The sequence below is a fragment of the Asterias amurensis genome, chromosome 6, assembly GCF_032118995.1.
Source record: "Asterias amurensis chromosome 6, ASM3211899v1".
NCBI classification, from domain to species: Eukaryota; Metazoa; Echinodermata; class Asteroidea; order Forcipulatida; family Asteriidae; genus Asterias; species Asterias amurensis.
This window is the reverse complement of record NC_092653.1, coordinates 22,647,913-22,671,172: the sequence shown is the minus strand read 5'-3', so window position 1 is coordinate 22,671,172 and position 23,260 is coordinate 22,647,913. Positions and strand designations below refer to the sequence as shown.

The 23,260-nt window shown below is 38.5% G+C and overlaps 1 protein-coding gene across 1 annotated transcript; it reads left to right on the top strand.

Moving 5' to 3' along the window:
* The first annotated feature begins 3,878 nt into the window (after nucleotides 1-3,878).
* LOC139938773 (ribosomal protein S6 kinase-related protein-like) lies at nucleotides 3,879-23,127 on the top strand. Its single transcript, XM_071934396.1, has 11 exons — nucleotides 3,879-3,988; nucleotides 4,791-4,880; nucleotides 5,857-6,045; nucleotides 6,788-6,871; nucleotides 8,332-8,400; nucleotides 8,784-8,856; nucleotides 12,063-12,211; nucleotides 15,718-15,835; nucleotides 16,310-16,509; nucleotides 19,039-19,245; nucleotides 19,354-23,127. The coding sequence occupies exons 2-11, from the start codon at nucleotides 4,845-4,847 to the stop codon at nucleotides 19,390-19,392; spliced, it is 1,164 nt and encodes a 387-aa protein (XP_071790497.1). The 5' UTR covers nucleotides 3,879-3,988; nucleotides 4,791-4,844; the 3' UTR covers nucleotides 19,393-23,127.
* Nucleotides 23,128-23,260: the final 133 nt, after the last annotated feature.

The following is a 23,260-nucleotide window of genomic DNA, read 5'->3' as shown; positions in this document are numbered from 1 at the left end:
TATATACTTTATATTTTATGATATCTTTGATTTTTGTTTTTTAAATGGAGGATGCTCTTCGTGTTTTGCAATAGTAATTGATACACACCTTTACGTGACTGTTTTATAATGCACATTGATCCTTATCCCCAGGGGTGACCGTGTCTTCCTAGGGCTCGACCAGTCTTGCAGTAAGCCATTAACACCATGATAAGATCTGCAAATTAAACAAACATCCAGCATAGTCCCTCATCTTTGATTTCAAACAAACCTGATACGTTCAACTTGTTTTCACAGTAGAGTCGACCCCCGATGCTAGATTTTGTAGATGAATTAACAGCTGCATAATGACATCATCATTAACCTCGATTTAAAAATGAAGGATGAATGTTGAGCGATTCAACTTTTGGTAATTGGTAATTAGTAATGGTACTATTGTACTGGTAAGATAAGATAAGATAAGATAAGATAAGAACTTTATTATCCCACACTGGGGAAATTAAAACTGGCCATGATTCAAACAGGTATTGTACTATTGTTAATTATTTCAAATTAGCATAAAAACTTGGTAACGGGCAATGGAGAGCTGTTCAGTATAGTGTCACGCGCGTTCTTTTTCACTTTGAAGTGTTTGTCATTCGCACGTTGTGATGTTCTATCATGATCTTATGCAGGAAGTGTTTCTCTTTTATAATCAGGGCCCAATTTCATAGAGCTGCTAAGCACAAAAATTTGCTTAGCGTGAAAATTCTTCCTTGATAAAAACAGGATTACCAACAAAATTTTCATTTGTTGCGTATTGCTTGTTACTGGTATATACAGCTGTTGTTTGATTATCCTGAAAATCACGTGGAAATTCGGTTGGTAATCCTGTTTTTATCAAGGGAGAAATTTCATGCTAAGCAAATTAGCAGCTCTATGAAATTGGGCCCAGGTATTGATTCTCTTTCAATTGCTGTCACTTCCCAGCGGTCGCCACTTATTAACAGGCGGACGCCATCAGCTGAAAGAGAAATACTTCCACGTGAAAACTCCGAAAATGCGAGTATACATGTATGCACATGACGTCATTGACCACCATCTTTGATGAGCACGACTCTCAGACTCTCAGCCAATAGCGAGGTTTAGCTGCACGTTACGCGAGCGAAAACGTGAACGTGGTGAACGGTGTTGTTTCTAGGTAACGTCACTACTTCGGGTATTTCATGCTCACGTTTGACGTTCCTGACAGTAGGCCTATACGTATATAGACCTGATGTGAACAAAATTGAGATTCCAACACAATTTTCTGGACGTTCACGTTCACGTTCACGTTCACGTATTTTGCTTGCGTTAGAAAATGCAGCTAAACCTCCCTATTGATACGTATGACCATATCAAGCACACATAAAGAATCATTGTATAGATATCCTCCTGGTTTGACATGGTTCCTCTTAGATTATTTTATATAACAATATAATGTAAGGTAGGCCTTCTCTAACTTGACCACTGGGAAGAATTGAACTGTTTTCCCATTGTGCGAAATGCCATTAATGAACAATACATTGGCCTTGATTCAAGGCGCAACTCACGTAAGAATTCCGCTTGAAACTTAATTGTGTGTTGGTAATAATAAGTGCCTTGTGGTGGGCAGATGCAATGGTTACATGATGATTCTAAGTACTTGTGAAATTAAATTCCTCGATGAATTTCCCGTCAGAAAGCAGTAATTCGCAATATTTTTCAACCACAGATGCTGCGAAAACTAGTAGTAAGCTTATATAGAATTCTTTCTCTTATAGAAAAATAATTCTTATATTATAATAGTCCAAAACAGCACTGTGACACATTTTCTTTTAAAGGCAGTGGACACTATTGGTAATTACTCAAAATAACTATTGGCATAAAACTAGCTTTCTTGGTGACGAGTAATTGGGAGAGGCTGATGATATAAAAGATTGTGAGAAACGGCTTCCTCTGAAGTGCCATAATTTTCGAGGAGGAAGTAATTTTCCACAAATTTGATTTCGAGACCTCAGATTTAGAACTTGAGGTCTCGAAATCAACCATCTAAACGCACACAACTTCGTGTGACAAGGGTGTTTTTTCTTTCATTATTATCTCGCAAGTTCGATGACCGATTGAGCTAAAATTTTCACAGGTTTGTTATTTTATGCATATGTTGAGATACACCAACTGTGAAAACTAGTCTTTGACAATTACCAATAGTGTCCACTGTCTTTAAGTCAAAGAAAGCCACGGAAGAAAATGGCACTGGACACCTTTGTTAATTGTATATGGTTATTGCCATATTGTCACAATCATTACTTAACTTATACAGACCCTTAATTATTTCACGGTCGGATGGTTACACAGCACCATACAGGCGTCTACGGGCAATTTAGGCCTATATAGCAAGACTACTTTATACACCCTTAAAGTTCAGTGCAAATTATCTTCAATTGTTCACCCTGAAAATTGTTTCCTTCTAAATGACACATGAATTACCCAGACGGTTTCATTTTTACGCCCATCAGCGGTTGGCTATTGATGATTTTATTTCTATTAGCCATCCATGCTACGCTAATAAATTGAGCAAAATGAACTCATGCGTGCAGCAAACTGGCGGTGTACAGTATAGGCCTAGACATTAAAGGAACACGTTGCCTTGGATCGGACGAGTTGGTCAAAACAAAAGCGTTTGTAACCGTTTTGTATTTAATGCATATGGTTGGAAAGATGTTTTAAAAGTAGAATACAATGATCCACACAAGTTTGCCTCGAAATTGCGTGGTTTTCCTTCTACTGTGAGAACTAACACGGTCGGCCATTTATGGGAGTCAAAATTTTGACCCCCATAAATGGCCGACGTGTTAGTCGACGAGGTCAAAGGAAAACCACGCAATTTCGAGGCATGTTTGTGTGGATCATTGTATTGTACTTTTACAACATCTTTCTACCCATATGCATTTTATAAAAAACGGTTACAAACGCTTTTCAAAGACCAACTCGACCGATCCAAGGCAACGTGTTCCTTTAATATGTCTTCAGCCGGCAATGTACTATTGCAATAAATTGCTCTATGCATAATATTTTGACAGCGTTTAAAGGCACTATAGACACGTTTGGTAATAGTCAAAGATCAACATTCCCACTTGGTATGTCCCAACATATCAGAACAAAATTGGGCCGAGTTTGCAAGTAATATTGAAAGAAAAACCACACTTGTTGCACTACTTTGTATGCTTTCAGAGATGCATATAAAGGCTTCCAGCTGAAGTCTCTATTTGAGTGAGACTTTCTCAAAAACTGCGTTATTTCAGAGGGATTCGTTTCCGTTATACACAGCCATTGCTCAATACAAGTTTTTGTGCCACTAATGATTTTGAGTAATTACCAATAGTGTCCAGTGCCCTGGAATATCTCATTCAATGCGGCGACTCTCGGCAATAACGTTAGGCTAAATAGCAGTGGAAGGCAACTTCATAAATTTCCAAACAAATCCGTTAAAAAAAACTCTTACAAATTTACGTTTTAAAACAAAAAATTACCTTGTTTTGTTTTCCTACAAAAATGTGTATAATAAGCACTGTATATTCAATACTTTCCCGAGTCCTGTGTGAAAATAAATAATATTACTCTAGTGGGATTCGAACCCACCCCAAGTTGACAATGTTATTATCGATCCCATGGTTCAAAGGATAAGGTTGCATGGCCCAATTTTTTCAATGTAAACATTGCATCCTGAGCGGGCGACTAATGAAGCGAATGTAAATTTGTCAGGGATGTGAATTCTTAAAAATCATGCAGTGGTTTCTACATTGGTTTCTGTACAAGACCCATATTGGGCAACAACACGCAACGGACTTACACAAGTTTACGTGGACGCTTTGCAATAACACGTCAACAGACTAGTACAAGTTTAATAACAAGTACGGAATGGTAAAAAATGGATGGCAAGTGTGGAAGTCCGCCTGGGCCTCAACCCGGTCAAGGTTTTTGACCTAAACAAACAGAAACGACACAAACAGTGAGTATTTATTCATCATTAAGTAGTGAGCCGATATTAAAGTCGCAGGTGCAGCCTAGATTTGTACCCGTGATAACCTCAATATGGCCGGGACATCTCTGTGGAATTTGTGTTTTGCGTGATTGATATGCGACTGTGTTTTTTTTTTGCGAAAAATAGTTCAAGCGCCCTCTATCGACATCAATCAAGAAACACTAAAAATTGTAAACAGGGAGAAAATTAAATTTGTGAAGTGCTAACTAATTATATGATTTTATTACCAGCAAATCAATAAGTTCATTGTAAAATCCTTTCTCTTATTATAAACTATGGAGGAAAAATTGTTTGATCCACTGCCTTGTGGCTTGGTCGGTGTTGGTTCATTGAATCACTTCATTCATATCATTTTCATTTTACTTTGTTGAACAGTTAGTATTAATTGTTATAGACTGCATATGGCCCTGTGTAGTGTTGAAGCTGTTCTCCTCTTTTTAAATCTTGCTTTTAATAGTCGTACTTTGTGCACCACCTAGATTGAACTGGGTTAGATACACTTTTATCTTTTGTGTAGATGATTGATAGCAATTGCTGGAGAAAAAAAAAGTTGGGCTTCTCAACAAGATGTCATTTGACATTAAAATCAGGGAAGATGAAATATCAGGGGCTTCTCGGGTATCTCAGTATACTGACGACCTCTGGTTTAACATGCCTGAGCTATCTAGCCCTATGTTGGTGGTCCCTATTTTGTCGTATCTTTCGAATGAATGTTTTTGTATAAACTTTTTCAACTCCGAACCATTGCTTTCCCCACCTTTTTTTATAGGCGTGATGTACGGCCACAATAACTCCCACCAAACTACTGTGCTTCACTGACGTCATGGGCAATCGACTTAGCAGTAACCGCAGACATGGGGTACCAATTATGAGTTGGCTTTATTATTACTTATTTTTTAAGGCCATTTCAGAGCAATATTATAACTGGACACATTTGGTAATTGTCAAAGACCAGTCTTCTCACTTGGTGTATCTCAACATATATATGCACAAAATAACAAACCTGTGAAAATTTAAACTCAATTGGTCGTCGAAGTTGCGAGATGCCTGGAGGTGCCCTTTGCACAATGAATGGAAGCTCTATGTTTCAAATATGGACAAGTGCAAAAAGCTGCTGGACCAGTGAAATAAAAAAGAAACTAATCCTGCTGGCCAGTCACTGAAAAAGTTAAGTCTTATATAGCACACGTATCTACCAAACAAGGTACTCAAGGCGCTTATTAATACATTATACAGAAAGATGGGTTATTGAAGTAGCACCTTGTACAATGTTGTAATGGTCAATAAGGTGCTATGGCTTATTCAGCAGCCACAGCCAGGAACACTGGGGCGAACCCCTTCCCTTTTTGATAAGTGCACTGTTTTTTTTTACATGCGTTACACAACACATAGGACCAATGGCTTTACGTCCCATCCGAAAGACGAAGCAATGATTTAATGTGTCCTGCTTTTAAAAGGACACGGGTGTCATGGCTGGGGATTTGAACCCACACTCTGCTGATCATTTGGCGTGTCATGGCCGAGCGGTTAAGAGCACCGGTTTCAAGCTCTGGTGTTTGGTCAGCAGGGTGTGGGTTCGAATCCCGGTTGTGACACTTGCTACGTCAAATTGGGGAGGTAGTGCTTTCTGCTCTACCAGCCAGGCTTCGGACTGATGATTCCCAAGCCTACATCCGTATGGACTGTAAAAGGGGTAACCCTGTTTTAGCCCTAGGTGTAGGTGGAAACGGCCTCTGGACAAAAAATTGTAGCCCACACCTTGAAGTTGGCCTTCAGGCCTTGTTTGTCTGGCGACTTGCATACAACAGCAAATTTACCCTCGTCTTACCCTCCAGTTGTCAAGAAGTGCCAGTGATCACTCCTTCCAGAGGCTATGGCCACGTACCTCCCGCCGACGACGAAGTGTCAATTCGCTGACAGACCCCTATCTAGCGTCTCGTACCACATGGCCTGTCCCAAGAACAGAGGCTATCTTCTTACCGGAATATACGGTTAACCCAAGGAGTGGGGAGAAAGAATATAAGGTAGGAATCGAAAGAAAGAGAACTCAATTGGTTGTCGAAGTTGCGAGATAATAATGGAAGACAAAACACCCTTGTCACACGAAGTTGTGTGCTTTCAGATGCTTGATTTCGGGACCTCAAAATCTAATTCTGAGGTCTCAAAATCAATTTTAGAGAAAATTACTTCTTTCTCAAAAACTACTTTACTTCAGAGGGAGCCGTTTCTCACAATGTTTTATACTAACAACAGCTCTCCATTGCTTGTTACCAAGTACGTTTTTATGCTAATAATTATTTTTAGTAATTACCAATAGTGTCCACTGGGTAATGTACTTTTTCCTAACAAAAACACAATGTCCACAGATTTACATTAAACTTACACAGTTTGAAGATTATGATAGTAGGAAGCTTCCCTTGAAATTTTACTTACTGAGGTGCTGTAGTTTTTGAGAAATGAGTAAAAGTAATAATTTCCGTCTCAGTTTTAGCATGTAAAAACCTTTTAACCAGTTATGCTATGGTTTTGGTACAATATCATAAACTGGTTACATGCTAAAATAATTTTGGTCTCATGAGACCAAAATTATTTTGTGACTTGTTTTACTCATTTCTCAAAAACTGCACAACCTTAGTTAATAATATTTGAAGGGAAGTTTTCCACTATCATTATCTTCAAACCCTGTAAGTTTAATGTAAATCCGTGGACATTTCAAGCTGTAGTATCTCACGCGGGATAATACGTATGGATTATAATGTCTTTCAGATTCTGCATCAAATCAACAAAGGTGCATATGGTGAAGTATTGAAAGTACAAAGACAGTCGGATAAAAAGTTCTTTGCAATGAAGGTGAGTAATCCAACTTGTTTGGGGATGGAACTCTACTTGGTCTTGATACATGAACCATTCAGATTTTGACCAGTGTCACTCCACTACATGCAAGTACCCATATCTCATACAAATCGTCATTCGTACCATGGGTCACTTTGTGAATTTGAAAATTTCATTTTTGCCTGCAGCGCGCTGTGTACAAACCAATGCGTAATAGAGACCTATCGAGATCGGTCACTTTGTGAAAATACTACGCTCCCCAGTTAGGTCACTTCGTTGTACGAAAATTTGCATGTGCGCCATAATCGCGCGCGCTGTAGCGCATAGTTTAACCATTGGTAAAGCGACGTATCTAGATAGGTCACTTTGTGAAAAGACAAAATGGCAAGTCCAGCGATGCGTCGTTTATACTAATTAGTGTAATTACCAAACTATTACATATTAGGCACTGAAACTTGCTGATAATGTTAACAGCATTGAGTTTGTCAATAATTTGTTTTAAAACAAATTTGCGAAAATGTGTGTTTTTGTGTCAGTTAGGTCAGTTCGTGGTGCGACCGACGAAATGTGTCAAATTTCACTCACAAGACAACACGTATACATCCAAGTTTATGTTGACTTAAGTGTACTGGCTATACTAAAAGTGCAGTTTGGCATGCAAACGATGTGGTGATAGCAGAACGTTTAGGTATTAATTGGCGCAGGACAATGCAAGGGTTCAAGAAGAATGAATTAACTTGGAGTCTCTGTCACTAATTTAGGCATGTCAAAGTCTGCGTTCTCCCTTTTTCAAAGCTTCAACTTTTTTTCAAAACCATGCTGTGACTACTAGAGTGTGTCCTGATGGTTCAAACGGACAACCAACTGAATTTTGTGAATTGGCCACATTTGTAGCTCAGGAGAAATTGTCAGTCAGTGTTTTCACACAAAAAATATAGTTTAATTGTCAATGTGTTTCTTTTTACCTGGAACTGATTAACTGTTTATTAGTGTGACAGAGGTGATGAAGTGTTGTGGAAGTGTCGTGGCCGAGCGGTTAAGAGCACCGAATTCAAACTCTGGTGTTTCTGATCAGCAGAGTGTGGGTTCGAATCCCATGCCATGATACTTGTATCCTTAAGCAAGACACTTAACCATTGCTTCGTCCTGCGGATGAGACGTAAAGCCGTTGGTCCCATGTGTTGTGTAGCGCATGTAAAAGAACCCAGTGCACTTATCGAAAAGAGAAGGGGTTTGCCCCGGTGTTCCTGGCTGTGGCTGCTGTATGCGCTGGTAGCACCTTGTAAACCCTTAGAAGGTGCTAAATAATTGGGTCTCAGAATTCATCACTGCAATAACCTATAGATCTTTCTGAAAGTTTGTATGTATTCGGCACCTTGAGTACCTTGTTTTGTAGATACGTGCGCTATATAAGACTTGGATATTATTATTATGAAGATTGAACTTATTTTTCGTTTGTGTCCTCTGCTGTGCTTCAGGTCATGTCAAAACAAGAAGTCATAAGAAGTGATGCTGTGAAACAATGCAGAGATGAAGCCTGCATACAGGTGAGGAATTCCTTCATTTTCAGGACTGTTATAGGTCGCTCTTCGTGTAAAGTTATTACCAGTAGCAGACTGAAACCTCAAAATAACCCATGGCACTCAATAGCAATTGCCCTGGTGCCAATTTCATAGAGCTGCTAAGCACAAAAATTTGCTTAGCATGAAATTTCTTCCTTGATAAAAACAGGATTACCAACCAAATTTCCACATGATTTCCAGGATAAGTAACACGCAATATGCAACAAATGGAAATTAAAATGATAAAATAAATTTTAAAAACCTCATTCTGATCTTGTTGGGGAAGATTTACTCCTTCTGATCTTTTGCTGGGGAAGATGCTGCCATTTGAACTGCTTTGTTTGTGTTGCTTTATTCTATCTAACCAGAGAATGGTGGGTCACCATGCGTTCATTGTGCAGATCTACAAGACTTGGCAGAATAAAGTTCATCTGCATATAGGTAAGGTCTCTACTCTTTCAATTTACACTAATTTGGGTGAATTGGCGGAAATCTAAAGCACACTGTTATAGGGAAAGTATACCTTTGGTTTTTTAAACCATTTAATTGTTTGAATCTTACGATATACATTTTTTTTAAAGGTGGCCGCGTTTAAAATTAATACTAAAGGGCTTTCTCAGAAAACTGAAATCATAAATGCTGTGTTGTAAAAAAACTAAGTTTTCTGGGGTCGATTTCACAAAGAGTTAGGACTAGTCCTAGGAGATATGAAAAACGTATGGCTAGTCCTAAGTTAGGACGTGTAACTTGTCCTAACTCGAGATAAGACTGGTCTTAACTCTTTGTGAAATCCACCCCTGCTTTCGTAATAAGTCAGTAATAGTGCAATCATCCAGTCTGGTTCAATAATACCTTGTATGTTGACTTGAGCACTGAATATTGATTTTTGAAGTAAACACTTGTTACTTTTTCTGGGCGCTGACATGTGTAGCGTATGGTGACTGTAAGGGATGGTTTTAGAGCATCTTCCTGCAAGAATTCCATTAATTTCCTCAGTTTGTAGACTCTTTTAACATTTACAGAAAAGGATGAAAGCACTGCCATGCAAATACATGTACAAACTTTCAAGCGATTACTTAGTTTTGTACACAAATTGCAGGCATGGAATTTCCTCTTTGAGAGGGCAAGGCAGTTTTTATTTTGCAAAGAGCACTTTCATTAGAAAATCTTATAGGCTATGGGAAACTTTTGAAGGGCCCCAAGGCCAAGACCAGGGGCAACAGAGGCAATTGCCTCTGTGGCCTTTGTGTAATTCCAGACCTGAATTAGATTGACCCTCATGACTAAAAGGCAAGTTAGTCCTGTAGATCAATAGACCTTTATCACGGTGTGGCCATCTTGATTTTACTCAATTCAAACTATAGAGTTATATAAGAACTAGAGGGCGCACGGGTGATACTTCTTGCACAAACGCGACGGGACCGCAAGATGACAAGCGCACCATTGTGTACGCGCATTGAATATGAAATACACGTTGGAGTTGGTGTTTATTGAACACTACGCGATGCTGTTTGTTCAACTTACAAAATGGCCGCACAGACACACGCTGTGAGATGGCTTTTTATCAACTTAGAAAATGGCCGCCTGCGCGCATGTCGGGGCGCGTATAAAGGCCAGTGCGCCCTCTAGCTCTTATATATAACTCTATGATTCCAACTCATTTTAATCAAGGCTGGACGAAATAATAGTCTGGTCCCATGAATGTTTAGCAGTCATTACTGTTATGGAAACAGGGAACATGACCAAGATGGTGACAGCGTGATAAAGGTCTATAGATATAGCTGTATGGGTGCAATTCGTAGCTGTAACTTGATAGCTTCGACGTTAGGAACCATTTGCACAATAGATGCATTTATTTATCACTTGATATCATATTGCATGCAAAGAAAGGTATTGCCTTTTTATCATGTATTCATTGGAATGAAACCGAATAAATAATCAGTCTGTTCATACATGTATGTAGTCTAAGAGTTTGAATTAAAAAAAAAACAAAAAAAACAATTATAACTGAAAGAAATTTCCATACAGATAGTTTTAACTTCTTAATTTCAAAACTTTGGACTTCTCACTTTAATGTAACACGTTAAAGGAACACGTTGCCTTGGATCGGACGAGTTGGTCAAAACAAAAGCGTTTGTAACCGTTTTTTATATACTGCATACGGTTGGAAAGATGTTTTAAAAGTAGAATACAATGATCCACACAAGTTTGCCTCGAAATTGCGTGGTTTTCCTTCTACTGTGCGAACTAACACGGTCGGCCATTTATGGGGGTCAAAATTTTGACCCCCATAAATGGCCGACGTGTTAGTCGACGAGGTAAAAAGAAAACCACGCAATTTTGAGGCATGTTTGTGTGGATCATTGTATTCTACTTTTAAAACATCTTTCTACCCATATGCATTTTATAAAAAACGGTTACAAACGCTTTTCAAAGACCAACTCGACCGATCCAAGGCAATGTGTTCCTTTAAGCTATATTTATCATGAGCAGAAAACAGCAAGTACAAACCAAATGCTATATGATAACTTGAAGGGGAGTACTAAAAAATAAAAGCGATAAGAGATTGACTGAACTTTAGACCTGAAGCATTGACTTGATAGGGGCCAATGGTCAACCAGTGCAATTGGGGGAATTTTTTCAATTTCTGAACTTTAGACCTGAAGCATTGACTTGATAGGGGCCAATGGTCAACCTGCGTCAATTGGGGGCATTTTTTCAATTTCTGAACTTTAGACCTGAAGCATTGACTTGATAGGGGCCAATGGTCAACCTGCGTCAATTGGGGGAATTTTTTCAATTTCTGAACTTTAGACCTGAAGCATTGACTTGATAGGGGCCAATGGTCAACCTGCGTCAATTGGGGGCATTTTTTCAATTTCTGAACTTTAGACCTGAAGCATTGACTTGATAGGGGCCAATGGTCAACCTGCGTCAATTGGGGGAATTTTTTCAATTTCTGAACTTTAGACCTGAAGCATTGACTTGATAGGGGCCAATGGTCAACCTGCGTCAATTGGGGGCATTTTTTCAATTTCTGAACTTTAGACCTGAAGCATTGACTTGATAGGGGCCAATGGTCAACCTGCGTCAATTGGGGGCATTTTTTCAATTTCTGAACTTTAGACCTGAAGCATTGACTTGATAGGGGCCAATGGTCAACCTGCGTCAATTGGGGGAATTTTTTCAATTTCTGAACTTTAGACCTGAAGCATTGACTTGATAGGGGCCAATGGTCAACCTGCGTCAATTGGGGGCATTTTTTCAATTTCTGAACTTTAGACCTGAAGCATTGACTTGATAGGGGCCGATGGTCAACCAGCGTCAATTGGGGGAATTTTTTCAATTTTAAAGCTTCAAAGGCATACTACGTATGGATGTGAATATAACTTGGCCCCTTTTTACGCTTTCATTCTTTTTTGTATGGCATAACAGCTTATCTCTGAACTTGTTTTTGCCAAATCGTAATTTTTTGAGTTCGGCCGTTGAGCCATCTAACTGCGAGGGTCTCCTAATCAAATAATGTCTCATGTGCAAAAGGTAACTACTCGATTGTTTTTTTCCTCCACTCATTTCGTTTGAAATGTTCTCCAAATGTTTTTTCCACTAACATCATTCGCTGCATCCCCCACTCTTCGGCCCAACAGTCATGGACTATGCCACCCATGGTGACCTGTACACGTTGTGGCTGCTAGAGGGCGCTTTCTCGGAAGCGGCCGTCCGGCTCTACATTGCCGAACTGGCTCTCGTGGTGGATTTTCTTCATAATGCAGGCATTGTCTTTAGGGATCTGAAAGTAGGTCATGTTTTTAATGTGGGTTGTTTCATGCATGCCGCTACCATACAATTGCATGTGCACGATTCCTCGTTAATCAGTTGCCATTTTGTACATGTAAGCACATCCAGAGTCCTACTACTCATGCATGTACATGTACTTGTAATCCACATTGTTAGTTGATATAAAAAATGTAGGTGCCTCGTAACCAAGTTTTAAAGTGCCATACATTTACTACCCATATTCATTAAGACTTCAGCATTCTTTAAACCATCTCATGGCTTGTCATGGCCGAGCGGTTGAGAGCACCCGATTCAAGCTCTGGTGTTTGATCAGCAGAGTGTGGGTTCGAATCCCAGTCATCTAGTGGTTTAAACCCGCCGAGGCCTGGTTCTTTATAATTTACCTCGACTTCGTCTCGGTAAAATTATCAAGAACCAGGCCTCGTTGGGATTAAACCACTAGTTGAAAACCTCTTCACCACACATTGATTCCCTTAGTTAAAAACTCATCTGATGGGAGTTGATTTCAATTAATTAATTTCCTTCGGTTTTGTTTTTTCATTTTAATGACTTTCTTGTTGGCGCCTTGAGCATTTTCAATGGATATGTGCGCCCTATTTATTATTATTTAAACCGTATAAGTTTGATGTAAATCTGTGGACATTGTGTTTTGTGGTTAAAAAAAAAACCACACAAACCCTTTAAATGTTGTTCTAAAAGAAACATCTGGCCTAAATGCAAATGCAATGCCTTTCGAGGAAATGTATCATTGTGAAACAGGTGTCCATTTACAACCGGATAAAAGGAATTAATTACAACAGTAGTGTCCAGCAACCTCTGCTGAGCTTACAAAGTGCTTCTTTATAAATGTCATTAATACAACTTTTGACTTAGAATTGTGAACGTGAGGATTTGCATGATTTTAGCTAATATCTTGGCAAAACTCCATAAAGGTTGTAGCACAATTAGCTGATTAGTGTACAAACAATTTTACTTAGATGAAATAGGTTATATCAGTCATAATATCATGTAATATGCATGGTTTCTGACTGGTTCCCTGCATATTTGTGGGCCTTAGCAGAGAGCAATTGCTTTTTGCTTTATCAACTTTGTTGAAACTGGGCTTTACAATAGCATGGCAAACTTTACTGAGAAACACTAAGAAAAGGGCATTAAAGGAACACGTTACCTTGGATCGGTCGAGTTGGTCCATAAAAAGCATTTGTAACCATTTGTTATGAAATGCATATGTATAGAAAGATGATTTAAAAGTAGAATACAATGATCCACACAAGCATGCCTCGAAATTGCACGGTGTTCCTTTTACCTCGTCGACTGACACGGTCGGCCATTTATGGGAGTCAAATTTTTGACTACCATAAATGGCCGACCGTGTTAGTTCGCAAAGTAAAAGGAAAACCATGCAATTTCGAGGCAACCTTGTGTGGATCATTGTATTCTACTTTTAAAACATTTTTCTAACCATATACATTTTATAACAAACGGTTACAAATGCTTTTTATGGACCAACTCGTCCGATCCAAGGCAACATGTCCCTTTAAGTTTACTTACTCTTAACATGATTGAGTAAGCTTGGACAGAAACCAATGACTAACTTTAGTTATGGGCGACTGGATCCTGTTTTATTCTTTTCATATGCATATTATGCCACATCATAGAGACATCTGTCTTGCTCCAGCAAGGTTAATAAAACCACACTGTAAATGCTTCGTTTGTTTTCTGTGTAATACTGGATTAAGTTTCAGACAGTCTTTCATGCTCCCACTATAATGCCAACTTCCTTTCTATCGGTAACATGAAACCCTTGTCTCAATTCTTTTATCTGGATTGAATATCTTGCTTTGTATTCCAAGGTTTGCATTAGACATTGTGACCATTCATCAAACTTGTAATATTATCCTTCGCTAAGCATGTTTTTTGTAATTTTTATAAGAACAGCTGTTTAAAGGCAGTGGACACTATTGGAAATTACTCAAAATATTTATTAGTATACACACATGTATAACCTGAGTATATGGGGAAAGGTTGATAGTATAAAACATTATGAGAAACGGTTCCCTCTGAAGTGACGTAGTTTTTGAGAAAGAAGTATTTTTCAACGAATTTGATTTCGAGACCTCAGAATTATATTTTGAGGTCTCGAAATCAAGCATCTGAAAGCACACAACTTCGTGTGACAAAGGTGTTATTTCTTCCATTATTATCTTGCAACTTCAACGACCAATTGAGGTCAAATTTTCACAGGTTTGTTATTGTGTGCATATGTTGAGATACACCAAGTGAGAAGACTTGGCAATAGTGTCCAGTGTCTTTAAACACAGCAGCTTTGTAGTTCCCACACCCACCTCCACCACCCCTCCCACGCATACACTCATGCATGGTGTTCTTCCTTATAGGGCACAGTGGGACGATCTTATAAGGCATGCAAATGAACCCCAATGACCCCTCCTCCCCAACCACCTGCCATCCCCAAATCTGCTCTCCATATAGTCATCTGTGAACACTCCTTATTCCCAGGCTGCCTTTTCAATCATTCTGCACACCCTTACTTGTTGTAATATAAAGTAATGAGCAAGATAATTATCACTTTTTATTGTGCCAAATACATGTTTATATTTTCCAGAAGTAAAATCTTGAAAAAGTACATGTAGTATCCGGAAACCTTGGGCTAGTCGTCAAAAGCCTTGTGCATAGAAGATATGCTACAAAATAATGTGTATATAATAATAATATTGTGCCACTAAATGGCAGTAAAACTCATCTGTTCAATTTGGCACAGCAGAGAGTACATGTAGTATCCGGAAACCTTGGGTTAGTCGTCAAAAGCCTTGTGCATAGAAGATATGCTACAAAATAATGTGTATATAATAATAATATTGTGCCACTAAATGGCAGTAAAACACTATTCAAAGCAAGGCTGTGTCCAACCGTCAGACCTTGTTCCAATGGGCACCATGGACTTGTCAATCCCTTTCATCACCTCCCTTACCATAAAAAACTGCTTATTAAGCAGTCTGTTAGCATTCTGTAAGCAGTCATTGACAATGAATGCTTAGTTAGGCAGTCATAAGTAGTCAAGAGAATTATTAAGCTGTCTATTAAGCAGTTGAAATTCGAAGGCAGTTTCAGAGGCAGTCATGAGCAGTTCGTTAAGTAGTCATTAGACATTAAGCAGTCACAAAATTCACAGCTTTTTCATAAGCAGTTGAAGGCACCCTTGGGAGGTTAAAAAGACAACCTGACAATCAATGCTGATTGGCTCCCATGATTTTCCCCCCGTTGTTTTGCCAAAATCTGGAAGGCAGTTTTCCCCCACCCCGGGTCACCTATGAATGTTCATCAGTCAACAACATTATTTACATATATACATGTACTTCAAAATAAACAACTTGATTTTACTCTGTTAGTGAGATTGTGAGTGTTGGTCAAAAGTTGGTGTTCTTGGTGTTCTCGAACTTTTTTTTCATGATCATTAATATATTTGTTTATTTCTGTATTTGTTAGATGGAGAACATTTTACTTGATCATGATGGCCATGTTCGACTGACAGACTTCGGTTTGGCAAAGTGGCTCAAGCGTGGTGCAAGAACGAACACTATCTGTGGCACTTTACAATATATGGGTAGGTACTAACAAAGAAAAAAAACGACCCGAACAAATTCATGACAATTTAGGGAGACTGCCAACAAAGGGGGCTAGATAGCTCAGTTGGTAGAGCGTCGGCATGTTAATTCAGAGGTCTTTTGTTTGAATCCCACTTAGTTAGTTTTTCTTTGTTCAACCCCCAAAATGAAAACACTAAACTTTTTCATTTATGCGTACATTTAAAAAACAAAACATAAGAGAATGGACCAATGTTCCCCTTTTCCGACCTGTTATATAAAATATTTGTCTATTCATGATATTTTTTATTTGTCTATGTTTTTGTAAACTTTGTATAATTTGTGAATGAAAAAAGTGTCTGTTTATTACTTTTCTATGTTTTTGTAAACTTTGTATATTTTGTGAATGAAAAAAGTTTCTGTTTTGAAAAAGTCAATCAATCACTCACTCAATCAATCAATCAATCAATCAACCATTAATTGATCATCCCTAGCTCCTGAGGTGCTTCATGAGGATCCATATTTCCATGCAATCGACTGGTGGTCTCTCGGCATCTTGATGTACACCTTACTCTTGGGTAGCTATCCAATCAAAGGGGCAAGCAACCATCATCTGATGTGCAGTAAGGTCATCCATATGGATTACTCATTACCAGAGCCAATCAGTTCGGAGGCCAATCAATTAGTCAAACAGGTGGGTGAAGACATTCATGTTGTGGGAAAGTATGTATCTATATCATAAAGCTATATACATGTATATTGAATAGAGCGCTAACTTGCTCTGCATTTTGAAGCCACCCTGAGCGCAGACATATTTGATGTGTTGCGTGAGTTCGGAACGATTTAAATTTTATGAGAACACACATTGCCGCGATTTGTTTACATTTGGCGTGTGCGCTTTCATACGTGACTGCCCATTCTGCTGCACACTCCAAAGGAGCTGAGTAAGTGGGTACCTACAGGTACATGTAAGGATAGAGAGTACTGTCGTTGCTGCATACTCCAAAGGAGTTGAGTAAGTGGGTACCTGCAGGTACATATATAAGGATAGAGAGTACTGTCGTTGCTGCATACTCCAAAGGAGTTGAGTTAGTGGGTACCTACAGGTACATGTAAGGATAGAGAGTACTGTCGTTGCTGCATACTCCAAAGGAGTTGAGTAAGTGGGTACCTGCAGGTACATATATAAGGATAGAGAGTACTGTCGTTGCTGCATACTCCAAAGGAGTTGAGTTAGTGGGTACCTACAGGTACATGTATAAGGATAGAGAGTACTGTCGTTGCTGCATACTCCAAAGGAGTTGAGTTAGTGGGTACCTACAGGTACATGTAAGGATAGAGAGTACTGTCGTTGCTGCATACTCCAAAGGAGTTGAGTAAGTGGGTACCTACAGGTACATGTATAAGGATAGAGAGTACTGTCGTTGCTGCATACTCCAAAGGAGTTGAGTTAGTGGGTACCTACAGGTACATGTATAAGGATAGAGAGTACTGTCGTTGCTGCATACTCCAAAGGAGTTGAGTAAGTGGGTACCTACAGGTACATATATAAGGATAGAGAGTACTGTCGTTGCTGCATACTCCAAAGGAGTTAAGTTAGTGGGTACCTACAGGTACATGTATAAGGATAGAGAGTATTGCTGTCGTTGCTGCATACTCCAAAGGAGTTGAGATGGGTTTAGGATTGCTTATTAGGGCATAGCGAACAGGTTAGATGAAGGGTAACTGGTTTTAATCTTTGTGAGAATCATTGTATCTGAGTTGGACTGGAGGGTGTGATAACTCCTGCATTTTGCCAACAACCACTTTCTATGTTAGCACACTCCCATGATACATTCTGTCTTCACTTATAAATATGATTTACCAAATGAAGTCACTATATAGTACAGTGTATTCAAATCAATGTGCAATGAAACAACACACATAAATGCACAAAAAAAAAACACTACACCCTGTCAATTCATTTCACTTATTGACTTTACCTTATCAACTTACACCCATCCTATATACTACAAAACAAACAATTATTCGCCAGATGGCTACTGGCAAATTTGATATGTGTACTTACACTCCCTGGGGTGCTGTAACCGTATCATCACACCCACCCCCAGGGCTGCCTATTTACATACAATATAATTAAATTAAGTATGGTGAACAGAAAGGTGAACAGCTGAGTGTTGAGAGACTGGTTCCCGGTGCGTGACGCTACACGTAGGGGTGGGAGAAAGTCGAGCATCACTACCTTCAATGGCCAACTCTTAACAACATTGTGTTTCCTGATTGACAAGTTATTAAAAAACACATTTGACGCAGCAAATTCTTTTTACAAGAGATGTTAATGGGGAAAGAACAAAAGTTAAACCAAAAACCAGAAGGCTTCTTTGGGAGTACGTAGTCTGTGCTGTCAAGTATGAAACACATCAAGGTAAATCTGCCTTCTAAGGTACAAGTCCTACATGTATACTCCTGGATGAAGAGAAACAACTATGGTTAAGAGTATTCCTCAAGGACACAAGTGTCACGACCGGGATTCAAACCCACAATCTGATAAATTTCCACCAGACCTTGAGTCCAGTGAGTTGGCCCTGTTGTAAAACAATTTTGTGTGGCAAAGAACTTTAAAAGACGTACAACCACTAGGCAGATGCAGGTTTTTCCAGGCAGTGGGGTGTCGTGGTCGAGCGGATAAGAGCACCGAACTCAAGCTCTGGTGTTTGTAATCAGCAGAGTGTGGGTTTCAATCCCAGGTGACACTTGTGTACCTGAGCAAGACACTTAGCTATAATTGCTTCTCTCCACCCAGGGGTAAATGGGTACCTGTGAGGGCAGAGATGGTTCTTGTGATTGACTTATAGCTTAGTGTGCTACATATTTGGCAGCGCACAGGCTTATTATACTCCCCAGGGAGCTGAGATGGTTTAAGGAATGATAAGGCCCAGTGATCAGGGGTAATAATGTTTGAAGTGTTTTGGGGCATTGTGTATTCAGGGCTATATAAAAACCGGTTATTATTATTATTAATACTATTATAAAACAAAATGAATTTGTTTATTTCCAAAGGCTTGTGTTTCCACAACATTAAAAAAGATTACCAAAAGAGAAATTAACACCATCTGCAGTTAAGTGCTGAATAATTTTTCATTATATTATTGGTTTGGTCATGGCTGTCTAGGGAGTCTAACATGAAATCCATCTAATATCACTCACATGTTATTTCCTACAGCTTCTCTGTCAAGACCCCCTAGGGCGTCTTCAATCACTCAAAGCCTTCAAGGAACAGAGCTTCCTGAAGTCCCTTAGCTTCGAGCAGCTTCAGAAGAGAAAGCTGCACCCCAAGAACTTTTTAAAGAGGAAACTGCCGTGTACGCTCGCCAGAACGTCGCGGTCAGGGAAGAAATTCATCTGCGACAATTCATCAAAAGAGCTGAATGTGAGTAATAATGACGAAAGTTTCACTTGTATCATTGTGGAGAACTTTGAGTTTCCCTGCAATTCTTTAATGTGCGTTTACCATCTCTGTATCTTGTTCCATTTGCAGATTGAAAACTTTGACTGGCTTCGTGTGACAGCATTATAGTGACTTGCCAATGTTCCGCCATTGACTGACCGTCCACTTTATAAAGGTATTTATACCAACGAGGGCGCTATTTCAACTCCACACTGCCATTATTCTCAGTTGAACACGAAGTTAGGCTGCACATGCATCAGGCCTAGGTAAGTTTGTTGTACGTTTAACCTTATTGTAAAACATCTAGATCCAACCCCCATTCTTGAAAGTGAAGAGGTGTGCATAGAAAACCAACTAGCGATGTTTAATATTATGTAACATAATTGTTTTGAAACGAACAGCACAAAATTTCTTTACGATTTGTAACAACTTGTAAATTTGGACTGCACTGCATTGAATCTTCTGTGAGTGATGCTGAGAAGAGCAAGACGCTCTTTCTACATCGCAAATAGTCTTCTTCAGAGCCTGTGTAGAAAGCATCCTTCTTTAGGTCACTGCCTTCAGGCTAAAGACCAGGTCACAGCTGGCGTGCTATATTGGAGACTGCTGTGCCGTAATGGAGGACCTAGGCCACTCAATCGACGTGATCAATAGAGATACGGAGTCTGAAATCGTAGACCTTCCAAACATAATGAGGGATAAACATATCTGGTGTGACATTGTGCATGGAATCTCGGTTGGACCACTAAATGGTGATGATGGGTACAGTTGAAAGTTTCTATGTTGGGTGGAGCTTAGTGGGTCAGTCTAACGAACAAACAGGTTCTCTTGATGTCTGCATAACTGTGACTTACCTTCATCTCCTAGAAGAAGGAAAAAATCTTACTCAGCATACAGATATTGAGCGAAAGAAGACAAAGTTATTGTATACAATTACATTTACATATATAGGATTAAAACAATCAAACAGTTTAAAAAACCAATGGTATATAAGGTACTTCTAAACCTTGTATTAAAGGGCCTTACCTGGTTGGTTTCTCTATTCATTGGGCGTTGGGTATTCGTGAATCCATCTCAATTCCTTTTTGGAGTTTGCAGCATGGGTAGCAAACCTCACATCAACAATCTCTTCCCCTGTACATGTAGGTACCCTACTCCCATGTGAGGAGAAGCAATTATACATGTATTTAAAGATCTCTTGCCCAAGACCACAAGTGTCACGAAAGGGATTCAAACCCACACTATGATGATTTAGCCATCAGACATGAGATATAACATAAAAATTACCACATGGGTGCAAAGCTTTGTTTTTTATAATGTTTTTTTTTCTTCTAAATTTAAACAAGTGCCATTATTAAATTAGGTATTTAGGAGTTACAACATTTTGGTAACCCCAGAGTTTAAAGCCGGCCTCAGGTCGACCTACGATTTTCTTGCGCCCGCAACAAACCTTCAGCAATGCACATACAAAATATGCTCAGGTCACACAACAACTGAGAAACTGTGCGCCTGCGATTGGTTCCCGACCGTCGGGATCACGTCGTACAAGTTGAAATTGTTCTACTCTTGCGACTGTTAATTTTTTCGAGCGGTGACTGTTTCAGATTGTCTTAAAATCATCGCAGTTACGCTCAGTTCGTAAATCATTGCCGACTGAAAAGTTCCTGATGGTCTTAGCTCAGGCGATGCTAAAAATTCAGTCGCCGACTGTTTTTTGTTTGACCTGAGGTCGACCTGAGGCCGGCTTAAGAGTCCAAGAAGCTTTTGGGAACAGTAGCCTCAGCAGAGAAGTAGATCATGGAGCTGACTTGTTTAGTTTGAGGAAAAATACAACATTTTTTTAAGAGGCAGATTTAAAAAAAAGTCTGAAGTCAGATACAAGTTTGAGAATCCTCCCTCTTTGAAATCTTACCCAATAAGGTTTATTTTTTATTGTTGAGGGCAAAATTGCAATATATTTAATTTTGTGTGCAATTTGAATTGCTTATTACGCAATTGAGACTTTGTTCAGTATAGTTTGTAATGGTCATTTTTATTGAGGCTTCAGTTTGCAGCTAAAAGCAGTAGCTTTGACTTGTATTTTTTGACTTTATTTACCTACACAATTGAGAGTTTGTTCAAACATTGTTAGTTCAGTTTTATCAGTCGCTTACCACTTGTCACTTTGGACTGAGGGTGAAGTTCCCCAAAATGGTACAAGTTTTTGTGAAGATACCGTTTGGTTACATAATTATTGGCAACATTGCTCCAGATTGAGTTTATTTGCTGGTAATAATGACTATCAAATTGTTTTCAAATCACATAGTTTTGTCTTAAATGCCTCAATGGTATCCTATCCTGGTAAAGGTATGCCATTATAAATATTTTCTGTATCAGGAAAATATACAAGTATTTTGTATTGTAAGCATAACCAGATATTAGTGGTTAGAATAATTGGTATTTATTCATGATATAAACTTTGTAGAAATGATTTTTTTAAAGGTTTTGTTTGTGCTTCTAGGCACGTTCAATCAAAATGGACAGTTTATTTGTGACAAATGATAAAGATTTTACAAACTTTTGAAGAGTCACTTTCTAACACTTGGCAAGCGAGGGCGTTGTTCCACACATCATCAGAGAAAAAGTATTTGCTTGTTTGACAAGTGTGCACACAACGCCTTGCTAAAGGACAATTAACTAACCTGGCTGATGTAAAACATTTATAGACTGTGAATGCAGTGGAAACACACTCCAAAACCTGCAATGGACTTTAAGTTGTACAAGTGCTTTAACATTGTTTATTATGCAAACAGTTATTGGCAAAATTTGCAAAAAGTTCACTTAAAGGCACTGGACACTATTGGTTATTACTCAAAATGATTGTCAGCACAAAAAGTTACTTTGTAACAAGCAATGGAGGGCTGTTGATAGTATAAAACATTGTGAGAGACAGCTCCCTAGGAAGTAACGTAGTTTTCGAGAAAGGAGTAATTTTTCACGAAAATATTTGAATTTTGTTTTGAGACCTGGAAATAAGGTTTTGAGGTCCCAAAATCAAGCATCTGAAAGCACACAAGTTCGTGTGACAAGGGTGTTTTTTCTTTCAAAAAATATGGTTGGGTTTTGAGAGATACTATCTAAATCAAGTCTGGGTTCCCTCGAAGTAAAACCTTTAAGTATTTAATGATTATTTGTATTCTTGCCTAATAGTTGAAAACTAAAAATTTTAATTAATTTTTCATGATTGAGTGCAAAGGATTGTTGAGTAATTGTGAGCAATTTTTATAAAATGCATTAATGTTTCTAATGAAAATAAAAATTGCATTAGCAGTGGATGTAAATATTATAGCTAAAAGTAGTGCCAAATTTACAAATATTAAAAAATGTTCATTATTGTGCTAAATTCTACATGCTTTTAGGTATGTTTTTTTATAAATTTTCATTGAGGTTCTTTGTGGACCACTTGCCGTCCCTTAAATAGTTAAAAACTATCTTACTTTTATTTATATACGACATTTTCTACAGGTATTAAAAGCTGTGGACACTTTTGGTCAATAATCAAAATAATTATTAGCATAAAACCTTACTTGGTTAACGAGTAATTGGGAGAGGTTGATAGTATTAAATATTGTGAGAAACGGCTCCCTCTGAAGTAACGTAAACTCCGAGAAAGAAGTAATTTTCCACGAATTTGATGTCGAGATCTCAGAATTAGATTTTGAGGTCTTGAAATCAAGCGTCTGAAAGCACACAACTTTAGTGTCTAGTGTCTTTAATAATTAAAACTATTTACTTGTATTTAAATACAACATCTTTATACAGGTATTAATTAATTTGTTTATTTGTTTGTTCAATTGAAATCCAATGCAATGTTACTTCAATTTACTTAATTGTTTATTGATTGGTGATCAATATTATAGTAAAGTCAAAAGTTCATACAATTTTTAAATAACTTGGGTAGAACACAAGTTTATTTGTGTGAGATTTGAACCTGGAACTTCCGAATTAACATGGCGGC

Bases quoted from the DNA above. Each gene is read 5' to 3' on its own strand.
- LOC139938773 (XM_071934396.1), top strand. From the start codon at position 4,845: ATGGGCAATCGACTTAGCAGTAACCGCAGACATGGG. The intron at 4,881-5,856 runs GTACCAATTATG...CTTACCCTCCAG, and splicing joins GCAGTAACCGCAGACATGGG to TTGTCAAGAAGTGCCAGTGA. The intron at 15,836-16,309 runs GTAGGTACTAAC...GATCATCCCTAG, and splicing joins TGGCACTTTACAATATATGG to CTCCTGAGGTGCTTCATGAG.